The 16,215-nt window shown below is 40.3% G+C and overlaps 1 protein-coding gene across 7 annotated transcripts; it reads right to left on the bottom strand.

Annotated features, from left to right (window-relative positions):
- Window positions 1-4,422: 4,422 nt before the first annotated feature.
- LOC106591474 (28S ribosomal protein S33, mitochondrial) lies at window positions 4,423-12,600 on the bottom strand. 7 transcript variants are annotated; one of them, XM_045713310.1, is made up of 3 exons: window positions 12,501-12,600; window positions 6,272-6,474; window positions 4,423-4,753 (listed from the first exon to the last, which is right to left on the bottom strand). In XM_045713310.1, exons 2-3 carry the CDS (start codon window positions 6,466-6,468, stop codon window positions 4,648-4,650), a joined length of 303 nt encoding a protein of 100 aa, XP_045569266.1. In that variant the 5' UTR covers window positions 6,469-6,474; window positions 12,501-12,600; the 3' UTR covers window positions 4,423-4,647. The 7 variants fall into 7 exon arrangements, with proteins under 7 accessions (XP_045569266.1, XP_045569271.1, XP_045569270.1 ...); XM_045713315.1 differs by having other exon boundaries at window positions 12,334-12,560; XM_045713314.1 differs by having other exon boundaries at window positions 4,426-4,753; window positions 12,357-12,556.
- Between the last annotated feature and the right edge of the window lie 3,615 nt (window positions 12,601-16,215).

Raw genomic sequence — 16,215 nt, 5'->3', positions numbered from 1 at the left:
GGCATATCTCTTCACCTCTGCCAGAGTTGCTGTTCCCCATCCTACTAGAGTCCTTTTTATGGCACGACTTATCTCTGGGCGCATTCCACTGAGGAAAGCTATTTTCAGTTGCTGGTGATATGCTGTATCGTTCCCCCTGGGCTACCGGTGGCTCTATTAACCCACTGTTGGCATTGAATACCTCCTTTAATCTCTCTAGGTATTGACTTATAGTCTCATTGTCTTCTTGTTTACATTCGTGGACCTTAGAGAAATCTGCATGTCGGTGATAGTGGTCCCTCAGATTATTACACAGCTGTGTGATTTTCTCGACATACTGTCCATCTATCGCCCAGGGCAATACCACCAAATCATTATGTCCAGGTACCCACTGTCCCCGGACCGCTGCCCAGTCCTTCCCCACCAGCTGTCTTACTGCTCTCTCAATCTCCCCTGTGTCTAGCTTAAAGCTGGCTGCTAGACCTTCCAGATCTCTTCTGAACCCTTCTATACCTGTCTTAGGATGCACTACACCCTCTACGGCTCGGACCACATCTCTCTGTGTCCATGCCCTGTAACATCCAGAGTGGCCTGCGCCCCATCATCCCCAGCCCGTGGGTTTGGCAATGCTATCATAGGGTACTGGCCACTCTCTCCATCCTCTCTCAACTTCAGTAGCTCCTCTCTCTCCTTACCCTGTTCTTCCAGCAGCCTTCTCAGGGCTTTGACTGCCCTGTCCTCTTCACTATCTACATGTCTATGTTCTACCATTAACTCTAGCTTTTCTACATCTAAACGTCCATCAAATTCATACTTATTTCTCCATTTTGGGTCAAAATAAATGTTCCTTTTATCCTTGGATTCAATATATCTCTCATATATCTCTCTTAATTCCAGGACCTCCTTCGAGGATTTACCACCCATATTATTCAATTGCTTTCCTTGTTATTATGCTTATTCTCACAATCTATGGGTGTGCTTTTATTGTATATTTTTAATAGTTCCTGACTACTTCCCATATACCCCTAATAGTCCCAGACTATTTCCCATATATTTTTAGTAGTCCCAGACTACTTCCCATATATTTTTAGTAGTCCCAGACTACTTCCCATATATATTTAGTAGTCCCAGACTACTTCCCATACATTTTTAGTAGTCCCAGACTACTTCCCATACATTTTTAGTAGTCCCAGACTACTTCCCATACATTTTTAGTAGTCCCAGACTATTTCCCATATATTTTTAGTAGTCCCAGACTACTTCCCATATATTTTTAGTAGTCCCAGACTACTTCCCATATATTTTTAGTAGTCCCAGACTACTTCCCATATATTTTTAGTAGTCCCAGACTACTTCCCATATATTTTTAGTAGTCCCAGACTACTTCCCATATATTTTGAATAGTCCCAGACTACTTCCCATATATTTTTAGTAGTCCCAGACTATTTCCCATATATTTTTAGTAGTCCCAGACTACTTCCCATATATTTTTAGTAGTCCCAGACTACTTCCCATATATTTTTAGTAGTCCCAGACTACTTCCCATATATTTTTAGTAGTCCCAGACTACTTCCCATATATTTTAGTAGTCCCAGACTACTTCCCATATATTTTTAATAGTCCCAGACTACTCCATTTTTAGTAGTCCCAGACAACTTCCCATATATTTTTAGTAGTCCCAGACTACATCCCATATCTTTTGAATAGTCCCAGACTATATCGATACGGGGTAGTTTATTTTTAGTAATGGCCTCAACTACTACGAGTCATTACGGACCCGTCCGTTTCCGAATAGTCCCAGACTACTTCCTATATTTAAAATCCTCCCTCACCTTTATCTTGACCAAAGCTTTATAGGAATTTTTAGTAAGTTTAGAATTTAACCCCAAAATAATGAATAAAGATTACTGACCTTATCTTGCAGCTGAGAATTCAATGTTCGTAGAATCTCGTCACCACCTCTGTCGCGTACCAGTTTGCCACCGGCCTGTAAAGAACCCACAGTAAAGGGCCAGGTGATTTACAGATATTTCATCCGCCCGTACGGTTTCAGTGTCTCCTTGGAACGACAGCGGCAGTTTGAGATCCGGCTCGAATAGGACCAATTGTTATAGGAATTTTATATCTTGATGATAATAATCTTCTTCGCCTTGACTAATGCCCAAGGTTTGTAAGACAATGGGTTAAAATAATTAGGCAAGGACTCAGCTTTCTGCAAAAGGTTTCTTGTAGCTTTATTCAGAGAACGTTCTGGTGTCAGGATAACAAAACAGTCATTATATAGTTCTTGCTAACTTACGCACATGCATTTACACACAATCCGTTGGTGACCTGCAACCCCCATAAACTTCACACTGTTTATCACCTTCTGGCTCAGCCTGTTCTTTTCCTCCAAGGTTAGGAACTCTGAGGTTTTAGTCCCTTGACCATCTGCTTCTCTATCTCTCTATACTAATTGCATACACACATTTCTTTCCCCTCTCCAGTGGTTCCTGGACTTTCCGGAACGAATCAAACTAATCGATCCCTACATTGATCATTCATTAACCATGCTGTATGACTAATAATTCATCATGGTTTATTGATTCATTTACCTTTTATTAGATAATTCTCTTATCAACTACATAGGGAACAGGGCTCTGGTCTAAAGTAGTGCACTATATAGGGAATAGGGCTCTGGTCTAAAGTAGTGCACTACATAGGGAATAAGGCTCTGGTCTATAGTAGTGCACTACATAGGGAATAGGGCTCTGGTCTAAAGTAGTGCACTACATAGGGAATAGGGCCCTGGTCTATAGTAGTGCACTACATAGGGAATAGGGTGGCATTGTTGGACGTAAGCAGTCAGTCTCTGGACAAGACCCACTACACCAGTTAACATGTGTATCAAGGTGATCTGAACACACACATGGCTTTATGAACGGTGTGTGTAGCAGCAACATTAAAACATATCCACGTATTGAGTGACATCCAAATCCAACCACCCTCTGAGACTAGTTTTTCAACAGTTATGAGTTTCTCCTGTCAGACTAAATACATAGAAATATAAGGAATAGAACCAGAGTCTCCATTCAAGTCAAGGATTCAGACATTCTATTTCTATCTACTCAGTCCTATCCGATAGGAGAAATACAGATCACTTTTTGAAAAACTGGGCCCTGGGCATCAAGTCATCAAGGGATCAGGTCAGAACAGGTTTTAATGGGTTTCCTGTAGTTACACTAAGTCACTATTAACAACATTGTATAACACAGTACTTACATGGCAATAAACCAGTCACAAAATGGAGAGAGTCCTCCTACACATCTCAGCAGATTTGTTGACAGTATTGTATTCATGACACCTGGTGTTACTCAGAACAGATGTAAAATCAGCAGCTTTGTCTCAGCCAATAGGAACATACTAGCATCACAATGACATGTACTGATGCCCTCCAGGTCTCCTTCACCTATTCACTGTACAGATGGTATGAGAACGGAAAGCTGCTAACAACGCCGGATACAATTGAAACCTAAATGAAACATCTTGTAAAGCAATGAACAGAAATGTTTTATGTACCAAACACACAGCGATCAAAGACTGGTCACTTGTCAGACAGGATGTTCTGTGATGGGATATGAAAGGATCCTCTCAACACATCATCATCATCATCATCAGCTGTTACAAGGGCCCATTTAATATGAACATCCTGAGTGGGGTCACATGTTACCGATGTGAACACAGTTAGGGAGGCCATTCCTCTGGTGTCCCAAAGCAAACGAGGCCTGTTGTGATTCCCCCATAGGTTCTATATGACAGGGAAAGGCTGGGTTTACCCATAGGTCCTATATGACAGGGAAAGGCTGGGTTTACCCATAGGTCCTATATGACAGGGAAAGGCTGGGTTTACCCATAGGTCCTATATGACAGGGAAAGGCTGGGTTTACCCATAGGTCCTATATGACAGGGAAAGGCTGGGTTTAGCCATAGGTCCTATATGACAGGGAAAGGCTGGGTTTACCTATAGGTCCCATATGACAGGGAAAGGCTGGGTTTACCCATATGGTCCTATATGACAGGGAAAGGCTGGGTTTACCACTTAGGTCCATATGACAGGGAAAGGCTGGGTTTACCCATATGGTCCTATATGACAGGGAAAGGCTGGGTTTACCCATAGGTCCTATATGACAGGGAAAGGCTGGGTTTAGCCATAGGTCCTATATGACAGGGAAAGGCTGGGTTTGCCCATAGGTTCTATATGACAGGGAAAGGCTGGGTTTACCCATAGGTCTGCCCTATATGACAGGGAAAGGCTGGGTTTAGCCATGGGTCCTATGACAGGAAAGGCTGGGTTTCACCCACAGGTCCTATATGACAGGGAAAGGCTGGGTTTACCCGTCAGGTCCTACTTATGACAGGGAAAGGCTGGTTTTAGCCATAGGTTCTATATGACAGGGAAAGGCTGGTTTTAGCCATAGGTCTATATGACAGGGAAAGGCTGGGTTTACCCATAGGTTCTATATGACAGGGAAAGGCTGGGTTTACCCATAGGTCCTATATGACAGGGAAAGGCTGGGTTTACCCATAGGTCCTATATGACAGGGAAAGGCTGGTTTTAGCCATAGGTCCTATATGACAGGGAAAGGCTGGGTTTAGCCATAGGTCCTATATGACAGGGAAAGGAAGTGCTTATTTCTTCTTGGTGGCTCTCTTTCCTTCGCCCTTCTTGGGTTTCCCCTTGCCTCGTAGTTTCCTCAACCGCCGCATCTCCTCCTTGAAGTCCTCGTGCTCATCTCTGGTGGGGAAACAGGGAGGAAATGGTGTTACTGAGGTAAGCAGCATTAGTACTAAACTAAAAGGACGTGTTCAGAAGAACAGAGACAAACAGGGTCTAGAAAACTGTCTGGTTAGAACACAGACACAAACAGGGTCTAGAAAACTGTCTGGTTAGAACACAGAGACAAACAGGGTCTAGAAAACTGTCTGGTTAGAACACAGAGACAAACAGGGTCTAGAAAACTGTCTGGTTGGAACACAAACAGGGTCTAGAAGACTGTCTGGTTAGAACACAAACAGGGTCTAGAAACTGTCTAGGTTAGAACACGAACGGTCTAGAAAACTGTCTGGATTAGAACACAGAGACAAAACGGGGTCCTAGAAAACTGTCTGGATTTAGAACACAGAACAAACAGAGGGTCTAGAAAACTGTCTGGTTAGAACACAGACAAACAGGATCTAGAAAACTGTCTGGTTAGAACACAAACAGGGTCTAGAAGACTGTCTGGTTAGAACACAGAGACAAACAGGGTCTAGAAAACTGTCTGGTTAGAGCACAGAGACAAACAGGGTCTAGAAAACTGTCTGGTTGGAACACAAACAGGGTCTAGAAGACTGTCTGGTTAGAACACAGAGACAAACACGGTCTAGAAGACTGTCTGGTTAGAACACAGAGACAAACAGGGTCTAGAAAACTGTCTGGTTAGAGCACAGAGACAAACAGGGTCTAGAAAACTGTCTGGTTAGAACACAGAGACAAACAGGGTCTAGAAAACTGTCTGGTTAGAGCACAGAGACAAACAGGTTCTAGAAAACTGTCTGGTTAGAGCACAGAGACAAACAGGGTCTAGAAAACTGTCTGGTTAGAACACAGAGACAAACAGGGTCTACAAAACTGTCTGGTTAGAACACAGAGACAAACAGGGTCTAGAAAACTGTCTGGTTAGAACACAGAGACAAACAGGGTCTAGAAAACTGTCTGGTTAGAACACAGAGACAAACAGGGTCTAGAAAACTGTCTGGTTAGAACACAGAGACAAACAGGGTCTAGAAAACTGTCTGGTTAGAACACAGAGACAAACAGGTTCTAGAAAACTGTCTGGTTAGAACACAGAGACAAACAGGGTCTAGAAAACTGTCTGGTTAGAGCACAGAGACAAACAGGTTCTAGAAAACTGTCTGGTTAGAACACAGAGACAAACAGGTTCTAGAAAACTGTCTGGTTAGAACACAGAGACAAACAGGTTCTAGAAAACTGTCTGGTTAGAACACAGAGACAAACAGGGTCTAGAAAACTGTCTGGTTAGAACACAGAGACAAACAGGGTCTAGAAGACTGTAATTTCACTGTCCGTGGTTAGCCAGAAGGACCTTCTAAAGCCTCTAGAAGTGGTTCTGGCTAGAGTAGGGCTGTATACATTATTACACAATGCCAAACACAGACATGCCAAAAGAACCCAGATCCCTTTCCCATGAATAGGCCTATGGATCTATTCAGCCCATCGTCACGTCATGTCTACCTGAAGAGTCCCATGTACCGTAGCTTCTGTGTAAGGGCATAGTAGATCTTGTGTTGAGGGTACCAGTCGTACACCTCCTTTTTCTGGGCCATGGGCGGCTCCTTGAACAGCTGGACCACCTTCATGGACTTGTTGTCCGTCGGACGCGCCACATCCCCAAAGATACGTGCGCTGAGACGTGCCATACGCACAGCGTAGTTGGACAGGCTGGCCATAGCTAGCTGAAATACAAGAGGAAAGAGAAGCAGCAAATATTAGTTACAAATATGTCCTCAAAAAATAAACAACTTCTATAGACGGGTTAGCTGACAACGTCACAAAACATGATCGCTTCAAATGGGGCAGAAATCTGTGTTGTGATTCTGGTTGGCCAGATAGCTAGCAACAACGACAGGAAGCTGGCATGTAGGGAATCGTAGGGTGGCTCGTTTCAGCTAGTTTCATCTTCTTCTCGATGCCACGTCTTGTTTTGAGGTTTCTGACTGATGTCCGACCTACGCTAATATGGCTAAAATTCACCCGCTACCTTGCCAACAACTGTAACGATGTATTTGACACAACAAGTGCAGATGTATATATTTTCAATAAACATCAGAGACGAAATATAGTTTACATGTTGTCAACACTCTAAACTGAACAAGAATCTGGGCTTACAGGAGACGTTGAATACAGTCATTCTCTGTTAAGCCCAAGAAGCAGCCATTTAACAGCTTGTCGAACTTAACGTCGAAATAAGCATCAAATCCACCTTTTCTGCACCTCCAATAAAATCCCTTTTTACTGCCACGCGCAGATTGGCTGATCCAGCAGATGGAAAGGTCATTGATTATATCCAGAGAGGAACAAACACAGAGCAAGAGGTTTCACTCTTGACAAAATCTATCAAAAAAGAAAAAGCCCAATAAGTTTCTACGAGCTTATTTTGGCCCTAAGCTTGTCGACCTTTGTGACAACGATTCCTAATGGTAGAGCAGAGGCATGAGCATCTCCTAATTAAAGAAGATCTCCGTTTTATCACCTACAACAGTATAGGAACATAAAATCTAAATTGGTTGTATAAACCTGCTCTACCCAGAACGTAAAAATATTCCACCTGCCCTACCCAGAACGTAAAAAATTCTTTCTTATTCCACCTGCCCCCCAGAACGTAATAATATTCCACCTGCCCTCCCAGAACGTAAAAATATTCCACCTGCTCTACCAAGAACGTAATAATATTCCACCTGCTCTACCCAGAACGTATATTCCACCTGCTCTACCCCGTAATATTCCACCTGCTCTACCCAGAACGTAATAATACCCCCCCAGAACGTTTTCGCCATATTCCACCTGCCCTACCCAGAACGTATAATATTCCCTGCTCTACGTTCCACCTGCTCTACCCAGAACGTAATAATATTCCACGATGTAATATGCCAGAACGTATAGATTCTTTCCAGACAAGGCATTTTTTCAGTTGCTTGCATCTTTTTATTCAGACCTTATTTGGAAGTACATAAAGGTCGTGGACGGCAGTAATGATGATAGTTGCCCAGAGAAACTCCATTCTTTGGAAGCTAATTCCCATATATATTTTGACATTATTAAGCTTGAAAAGCTGGTGAATGGCTGTTTCCTGGGTTTAAAGTGGAACTGACTGCATTTTAGCAACATGAAATCTTATTAAAATCTGTTCATATACAACCCATGAATATCTGACAAGCGAGCGCTTGGTCATATGGCCATTTTCACATTTTCATGAATGTTTGGGCATTTGCGAAAATTCCATAGCAATATAGAGTGGGAAAGTGGCCTTGCGTATGGACAATTTAATAGACACTGCAGTAAATAAACCATCTTTCTTGTCCAGGACCAGAGTCTATGCAGACTGGTGCACCATAGCCAATCAGAACTACAGTAGGACTATATACAAACATGCCATTTGCACACAGGCCTGCCATCATTCACTATGAACTGGATTGTGTGTTAACAGGAAGTAGGACCTGTCATCATTCACTTTGACTGGACTGTGTGTTTACAGGCAGTAGGGCCTGCCATCATTCACTATGAACTGGATTGTGTGTTAACAGGAAGTAGGACCTGTCATCATTCACTTTGAACTGGTTTTGGCAGTAGGGCCTGTACTGCTTTTTAACAGGAAGTAGGACCTGTCATCATTCACTTTGAACTGGACTGTGTGTTTACAGGAGGCATAACAGGAAGTAGGGCCTGTCATCATTCACTATGAACTGGACTGTGTGTTTACAGGAAGTAGCAACAGAGCGACTTTAGATCAATAGAACACATTCACCAAAAGCCACAAAATACACCTGAATGGATTTCTGTTAATATGTAAATACCATGGGAGTCCTCTTACATTTGGGAACTTTTATAGTCCTGTTGATCAAACAATCATGACAAGGTAGGCTATCTTTTCACTATATACACACACACACACACATCAACAAGATCAACATCTAATGCTAGTCAACAAAGCAAGATTAGCGCAAAACCCTCTCAAACTTTTTTTTTAGCTAGTTTGCCATCACAATTGCACTGTTAGGGCCTCCTGAGTGGTCTAAGGCACTGCATCACGGTGCTAGATGTGCCACTAGATGTGACACCCATGAGACACCGTTCAATTGGCCGGGTTAGGGGAGGGTTTGGCCGGCAGGGATGTTCTTGTCCCATCGCACACTAGCGACTCCTGTGGCGGTGCGGGCGTAGTGCACGCTGACACAGTCACCAGGTGTACGGTGTTTCCTCCGTCACATTGGTGCGGCTGGCTTCCGGGTTAAGCGGGCATTGTGCGCTACGGCTCTCGACCTTCGACCCTCCCGAGTCCGTACGGGAGTTGCAGCGATGGGACAAGACTGTAACTACCAATTGGACAGCAAGAAATCGGGGAGAAAAATAAATAAATACTAAAAACAATTTGCGCTGATAAGCAATGGACAATTGTAGCCTCCTCACCCTTCTGCAGCTTGCCTTCCAACAATGCATGCTTGTCCCAACCAAACACCCAAGCTAACAGGCTAAAGTTGGCTTGCTAGCTACTTCCAGACACATAATGAGAGAACACCTCACTCTGATCATTTGACTCCCCCTAGCAGACCTGGTTAGGTTGTTTACATGTTATCCAGCATGTTGGTGACTAACTTACTTTCTTTGCCTACATTTACTGACACCAGTCATATTCAGCAGGTGTTGCACGTTGGTATCATCAGTTATTCAGCGCTCTGGCACGCTCAGGCGAGAGTGCTCTGAAATCAAGTAGATAATCAGAGTGAATTTGCAAAACGCAAGAGATATGCTAACTGGATAACAGTCGTTCAATTTCAGAATAGCTAAATGATTAACATGTCTTGCTAGCTAACCAAATGACACCTGCATCCCTATCTCTGTAGCCACCGGAAAATTCAGTCACTCACCCACTCCTCCGATGACATCCTCCTAGCAGCTAGCTATCTAGCTAAGTTCAGTCTCTGTGTTTTAGCTTGCTACATAGATAGCTACGCTAGCCTATCAGCTACATTATAACTGACTTGTGATCATCGGCCTTGGCCTTGCTAGTTTGATTGAATCAAATTTTATTGGTCACATACACATGGTTAGCAGATGTTAATGCGAGTGTAGCAAAATGCATGTTCTTCTAGCTCCAACAGTGCAGTAATATCTAACAATTCCCCAACAACTACCTAATACACACAAATCTAAAGGGGTGAATGAGAATATGTACATATAAGTATATGGATGAGCGATGGCTGAGCAGCATCAACAAGGTGCAGTAGATGGTATAAAATACAGTATATACATGTGATATGAGTAATGTAAGATATGTAAACAATATTAAAGTGGCATTGTATAAAGTGACTAGTGATCCATTTATTAAAGTGTCCAGTGATTGGGTCTCAGTGTAGGCAGAAGCCTCTCTGAGTTAGTGATTGCTGTTTAGCAGTCTGATGGCCTTGAGATAGAATCTGTTTTTCACAATCTCTCGGTGATCATATTGACATTCCCAGCCGTAGTTACATTTGTCCGTTTTTGTCCAAAAAAATATCGAGCCATTGAAACAGAAACAGTGCATTCTGAATGGTACCAGGTCCGCTGTGATTTACAACATGATAGCAATATTTTCTGGACCACCAAGACATGTATTGGTTTATTATATAAATCATGTATTGAACTGCATCTATCTATTCTGACAACAGTGCCTTGGTGTACGGCATGGAATGTTAAGTCAAATATAACCTATTTATAAAACCTCTTATGAAGTTGGTTTCGTAGCATAAAACTGGGAATATGATATTTTTTACTGATATTATGATTGTCTGTTTTCAGTGGCGTAAAGTACTTAAGTAGTACTTTAAAGTATTTTTACTTAAGTAGTTTTTTGGGGTATCTGTACTTTACTATTTAAATTTGTCAACTTTTACTTTACTACATTCCTAAAGAAAATCATGTACTTTCTACTCCGTACATTTTCCCTGACAACCAAAAGTACTCGTTGCATTTTGAATGCATAGCAGGACAGGAAAATTATCTAATTCATGCACTTAAAGAGAAAATCCCTTGTCATCCCTACTGCATCTGATCAGGCAGACTCACTAAACACAAAGGCTTTGTTTGTATATTATGTCTGAGTGTTGGGGTGTGCCCCTGGCTATCAGTCAATAAAAATAAAAATAAAAATGTAATTGTGCCGTCTGGTTTGCTTAATATAAGGAATTTGAAATGAGTTATACTTTAACTTTTGATACTTAAGTATATTTAAATCCAAAACCCTTTTTTACTTTTACTCAAGTAGGATTTTACTTGGTGACTTTCACTTGAGTCATTTTCTATAAATGGAATCTTTACTTTTACTCAAGTATAACAATTGGGTACTTTTTCCACCACTGTGTGTTTCATATCTGCAAAGTAGTTCCTCTTTAAATAGTCCAAGTGCCACCCACCAAAAATGTGTTGGACCTTCCGTCTGACTACGCAATCCACTGTTTCATCAGCCCAGCCAGGCAATTTATAAACTTGATCTCCACTATAAAAAGCATCTAGACATTATCTCACATTTCTTTTAGATTAACAATTAGTTTTAAACAGCAGAGATTTGTATAAACCTTGCTGTCTCTCCGACATTTGCTAAATTGATTCAATATTCAAATTCCACCTCCAGCTGTCCCATATCATAGTAATGAACAAGTAGAAGTCGCGACCAGACAGACAGCGTTTCTCAGCCAGTCGAAATCATGAATCAGCTGGCATCATTTTTATGGATATATAAAAATACATTTAAAATGAAATAAAAAGAAGGTCCAACTAAAGGAATTGCAGCAGTCTTTCTGGCTCCAGTGTTTGAAGTGATTGTAGTTGTGTTGTCTGCTAGCTGCTCTGAACAACAGGGGTCCTGACCAGAGAGAACATTTTCTATGCCAGGAGAAACCGCACCTCATTAGCTCATTGTTATGGACGTATCCAAATAAAATGTCACTAGAAAACTGATTAAACAAATGCCAAATGTAGCTAGTGTTATTGTTTTTGACCTGACTAAGTTAGCCGTAGTTGGCTAGCTAACAAAACAAGAGAGAAGAACGGTTATGTCGGGTCTAACACCCGTACCAATATCCTCCAAAAACACCAGCTTCTCGGGCATTTTTTCATTTAAATAAACACTGTATGGTTCAAAACTTGTAAAAGTAGATTTTTAATTAATAAAAATTATAAAGTTAGCATCGAAATCCGAGCGCATATTGGGTTATTTCCCTAACAACATCCTGGCGTTGCCGTTTTACCTTAGTTACTATTAATTTCACAGAACTATTTGTGAGTTCGGTATATATATAAATAAATAAAAACTGAAAACACATGTTACCGGTCTTTTTTGGGCCTTGGATTAAAATAATAATCGCCATATTGAACGTCTTGTGTAAAACCCAGTATTTCCCCCCATAGTAGCTAAACAACCAACCCGTTAATGAAACAGCTTCATGGTTTTAAAACCAATGGAAAAATCATAGCCAACAAACACATCATAAAGTTGATGATCAGTGTGAAAACATGCACCAGACAGAGGAAAGCACATACTGAATAACAAAATGGCTCACTGTGTCCACAGCCAAATACAGACCTGGAATCACCGCGACGTGTGGACTGGCTTTGTTATATCCAATGTTGATATGTTACCATGTTCTACACGATAATGCTATACCTTGCTACTCAGTATGTGTGTCACTAGTAGTTATTATTGTATTTCGTTAAATATGTCGCTAACCTTCAAGCATGCCACCACTGCTATTCTTCTTCTTCGATGAGGATTATCGGCGGGTTGGCATCCAATACATGTTGCATTACCGCCACCTACTAGACTGGAGTATAACTCCCTTATACTTGGCTTGAAAATGTCAAATAAATACATTAATACCCCTACACTCACTAAAAACCCACCACCTTAATCCACTATTTAAATCTATCTAGTTCTACTTCAGACCAACAGCCTGAAAGGACGGGACACCACCACTCAACACACCCTGTAACTCTTCTGAGGTAAAGTCTTGTACACTCAAATACCTCACTGCAGCTGCCACCACAACCTCAACATCCAGAGACTTACGTTCCATCCCTACAGTACAGTTGATAACCATTGCTATAAATGCTAAAAATCCAATCTTACTGAAGCATACTGTACCAGTCAAAAGTTTGGACACACCTGCTCATTCAAGGGTTTTTCTTTATTTGTACTATTTTCTACATTGTAGAATAATAGTGAAGACCTCAAAACTATGAAATAACACATATGGAATCATGTAGTAACCAAAAGTGTTAAACAAATCAAAATATATTTTAGATTCTTCAAAGTAGCCACCTTATGCCTTGATGCCACAGCTTTGCACACTCTTGGCATTCTCTCAACCAGCTTAACCTGGAATGCTTTTCCAACAGTCTTGAAGGAGTTCCCACATATGCTGAGCACTTGTTGGCTGCTTTTCCTTCACTCTGCGGTCCAACTCATCCCAAACCATCTCAATTTGGTTGAGGTCGGGTGATTATGGGGGCCAGGTCATCTGATGCAACACTCCATCACTCTCCTTCTTGGTCAAATAGCCCTTACACAGCCTGGAGGTGTGTTGGGTCATTGTCCTGTTGAAAAACAAATGATCGTCCCACTAAGCCCAAACCAGATGGGACGGCGTATTACTGCAGAATGCTGTGCTAGCCATGCTGGTTAAGTGTGCCTTGAATTCAAAATAAATCACAGACTGCAAAGCATCCCCACACAATTGCACTTCCTCCTCCATGCTTCACAGTGGGAACCACACATGCAGAGATCATCCAGTCACCTACTCTGGTCTCACAAAGACAAGGTGGTTGGAACTAAAAATCTCAAATTTGGACTCATCAGACCAAAGGACAGATGAGCATGTTTTGAAACTGATCGTGAACGTTTATGATGTGTTGGCTATGCTCTTTTGCACACCAGTATTTCTACTTGCACATTATCATCTGCACATCTATCACTCCAGTGTTAATTTACTAAATTGTAATTACTTGCTACTATGGCCTATTTATTGCCTTACCTCCTCACGCCATTTGCACCCACTGTATATAGACTTTCTTTTTTTCCTATTGTGTTATTGACTGTATGTTTGTTTATTCCATGTGTAACTCTGTGTTGTTGTTTGTGTCGCACTGCTTTGCTTTATCTTGGCCAGGTCGCAGTTGTAAATGAGAACTTGTTCTCAACTAGCCTACCTGGTTAAATAAAGTTTAAATAAAAATGTGATTGGTATTAAACCATGACCAATGAAGCTTTTTGATAATCGGGTTGGTTGTTTAGAAACTATGTGGCTAAGTTCAACATAGTGATTGTTATTTTAGTCCAAGGGCCACAAATACATCGGTAACGTATGTTTCTTCAGGTATTGCAAGGACGGACACCGAACGCACAAGTCGTTCTGTGTGCAACAAAAGTTACTAAGGTAAAACGACAACGCCGGAATGTTGTTAGGGAAACAACCCAAAATGCACTATGATTTCCATGCCGCAAATCTCCGCTGTTGAAAACTAAATTGTAGTCTAAAAGAAATGTGAGATAATGTCTAGATGCTTTTTATAGTGGAGATCAAGTTTATAAATTGCCTGGCTGGGCTGATGAGACAGTGGACTGTGCAGTCAGATCTTTATTTAGTATATATTTTTTTAATAGATTTTTCATATATATTTTTTTATTATAACATTTCAAATTACAATACAAACGTAGGACATCAATACATGTATATTTTATCTGAAGAAACATAAAATGACATTAAAAGTAAGAAAAAAAAAAAAAACACAAAAATGTACTTTCAAAAGTTAAAGTTAATATAATCAAATAAAGGCCAGGGGTTACAGTTGTACAAACATATGATAGAGTTGTAAGAATACAGTGTTTTTTTTGTTATTGATGAATTCTAGAAATTTTATTAAATATTGGATTTCAACTAAAAAATGTATTGCATTTGGGGACAGATTTCAAATATTTGTTTTTGTGTATATTACATTTACCAGAGAGAATGAGGAATGAATGACTAATTCAGTGGTTTTGTTTTCATTTGAATAATAACATTACATTTTTCATTGTAAATACCTGGGTCTTATTGATTAAATAAAAAATGTACATACTTAACTCGCTCCAAAATAACTTCACAGAGTCACACTCATAAAAAAAAATTGTAAAACAGTTTCCCCTTCTTTATCACAGAAAAGGCATATTTCTTGTAAGTCCATGAGTAGACAAGATATTGCAAGGGTATATTTTGTGCAAGATTTTAAAGTGAATTTCTTTTACTTTATTTGATTTGAACAAAAAAAATGTGTGCGGGAGCAACCAAGCTTTCTTCCATTAAATTTCAGTAATATATGCGTTCCAGAAGATTTTCCATCAAGGAGGGATCTTGTTGTTGGAGTGAAAAAGTATTATTACATTTCCTATCCAGCAGGGGGCAACCTTCTAACATAAATTGTGCATCTATCTTGACGTGTTTTCCAAAACACAAATCAGATTTAATTAATTGAGTAAATCCTGAAGGTATTGCTTTGCATATAGAATTAATAATTTATAATGTATTGGTAAGTTATATGTTTCTAAGACCTTCCTATAAGATAGTATATTCCCTTCTTTATCAAAAAAATCAAGCACAAATATAATATTTATTACAAACCACTTAAGAACAAAGACTTGGTTTTTTAACAACAATATCTTTGTTGTTCCACAGAAGTGCCTTGTGTGGCTGAAGAGTTGTAGACAACATAGTTTCCAGGATAGAAGAGCCAGTTCATGAAATTTGGACAGTTTGATGGTAATTCTGCTGGAGAATAATTGCACATCCACAAAAAAATTGAAGACCACCCCATTTCATAAAAATATGACAGGGAATGAAGAACCATATAGATTCAGAGCGAAGCATACAGCTTTTTATCCAGTTTACCTTTAAAAAAGGTATTGTTGATATCAATGAATTCTAGTACATCAAGCCCACCATAAGCTCTATGGTTTGATATTACAGACTTATTAAGTTTGCGTCGTTTATTTTTCCATATAAAGTCTAGGAAAGTTTTGTTGATATCCTTGCTGGTTTGATCAGATAGGGATAGAGCATGGTAGACAAACCGTGACAGACCATCTGCTTTGGACAGTAAAACCCTTCCAATAATAGAGAGAGAAATTGAGATGTTGACGGACAATATGATTTTTCGCCATGTGCAGCCCTAAATATTTCACATTACCTTTCACTGGAATATTCTCAACAGATTGGTAATTTGAGTTATTATGGGACAATATTTCGCATTTATTTAAGTTAAGTTCCAGACCAGAAGCAGAAGATAATGATTTGATAATATTAAGTCCAATAGCAACTTGATTCTTGTCTTTTAGAAGCAGAGCTGTATCGTCTCCTAATTGAGATATTTGTATTTATTTTCCAAAAATTGAAATACCTTGTAATTCAAGG

The sequence above is a fragment of the Salmo salar genome, unplaced genomic scaffold (genome assembly GCF_905237065.1).
Source record: "Salmo salar unplaced genomic scaffold, Ssal_v3.1, whole genome shotgun sequence".
Classification (NCBI taxonomy): Eukaryota; Metazoa; Chordata; class Actinopteri; order Salmoniformes; family Salmonidae; genus Salmo; species Salmo salar.
Note: the sequence above shows the minus strand (reverse complement) of the source record. Positions and strands in the feature narration are given on the sequence as shown.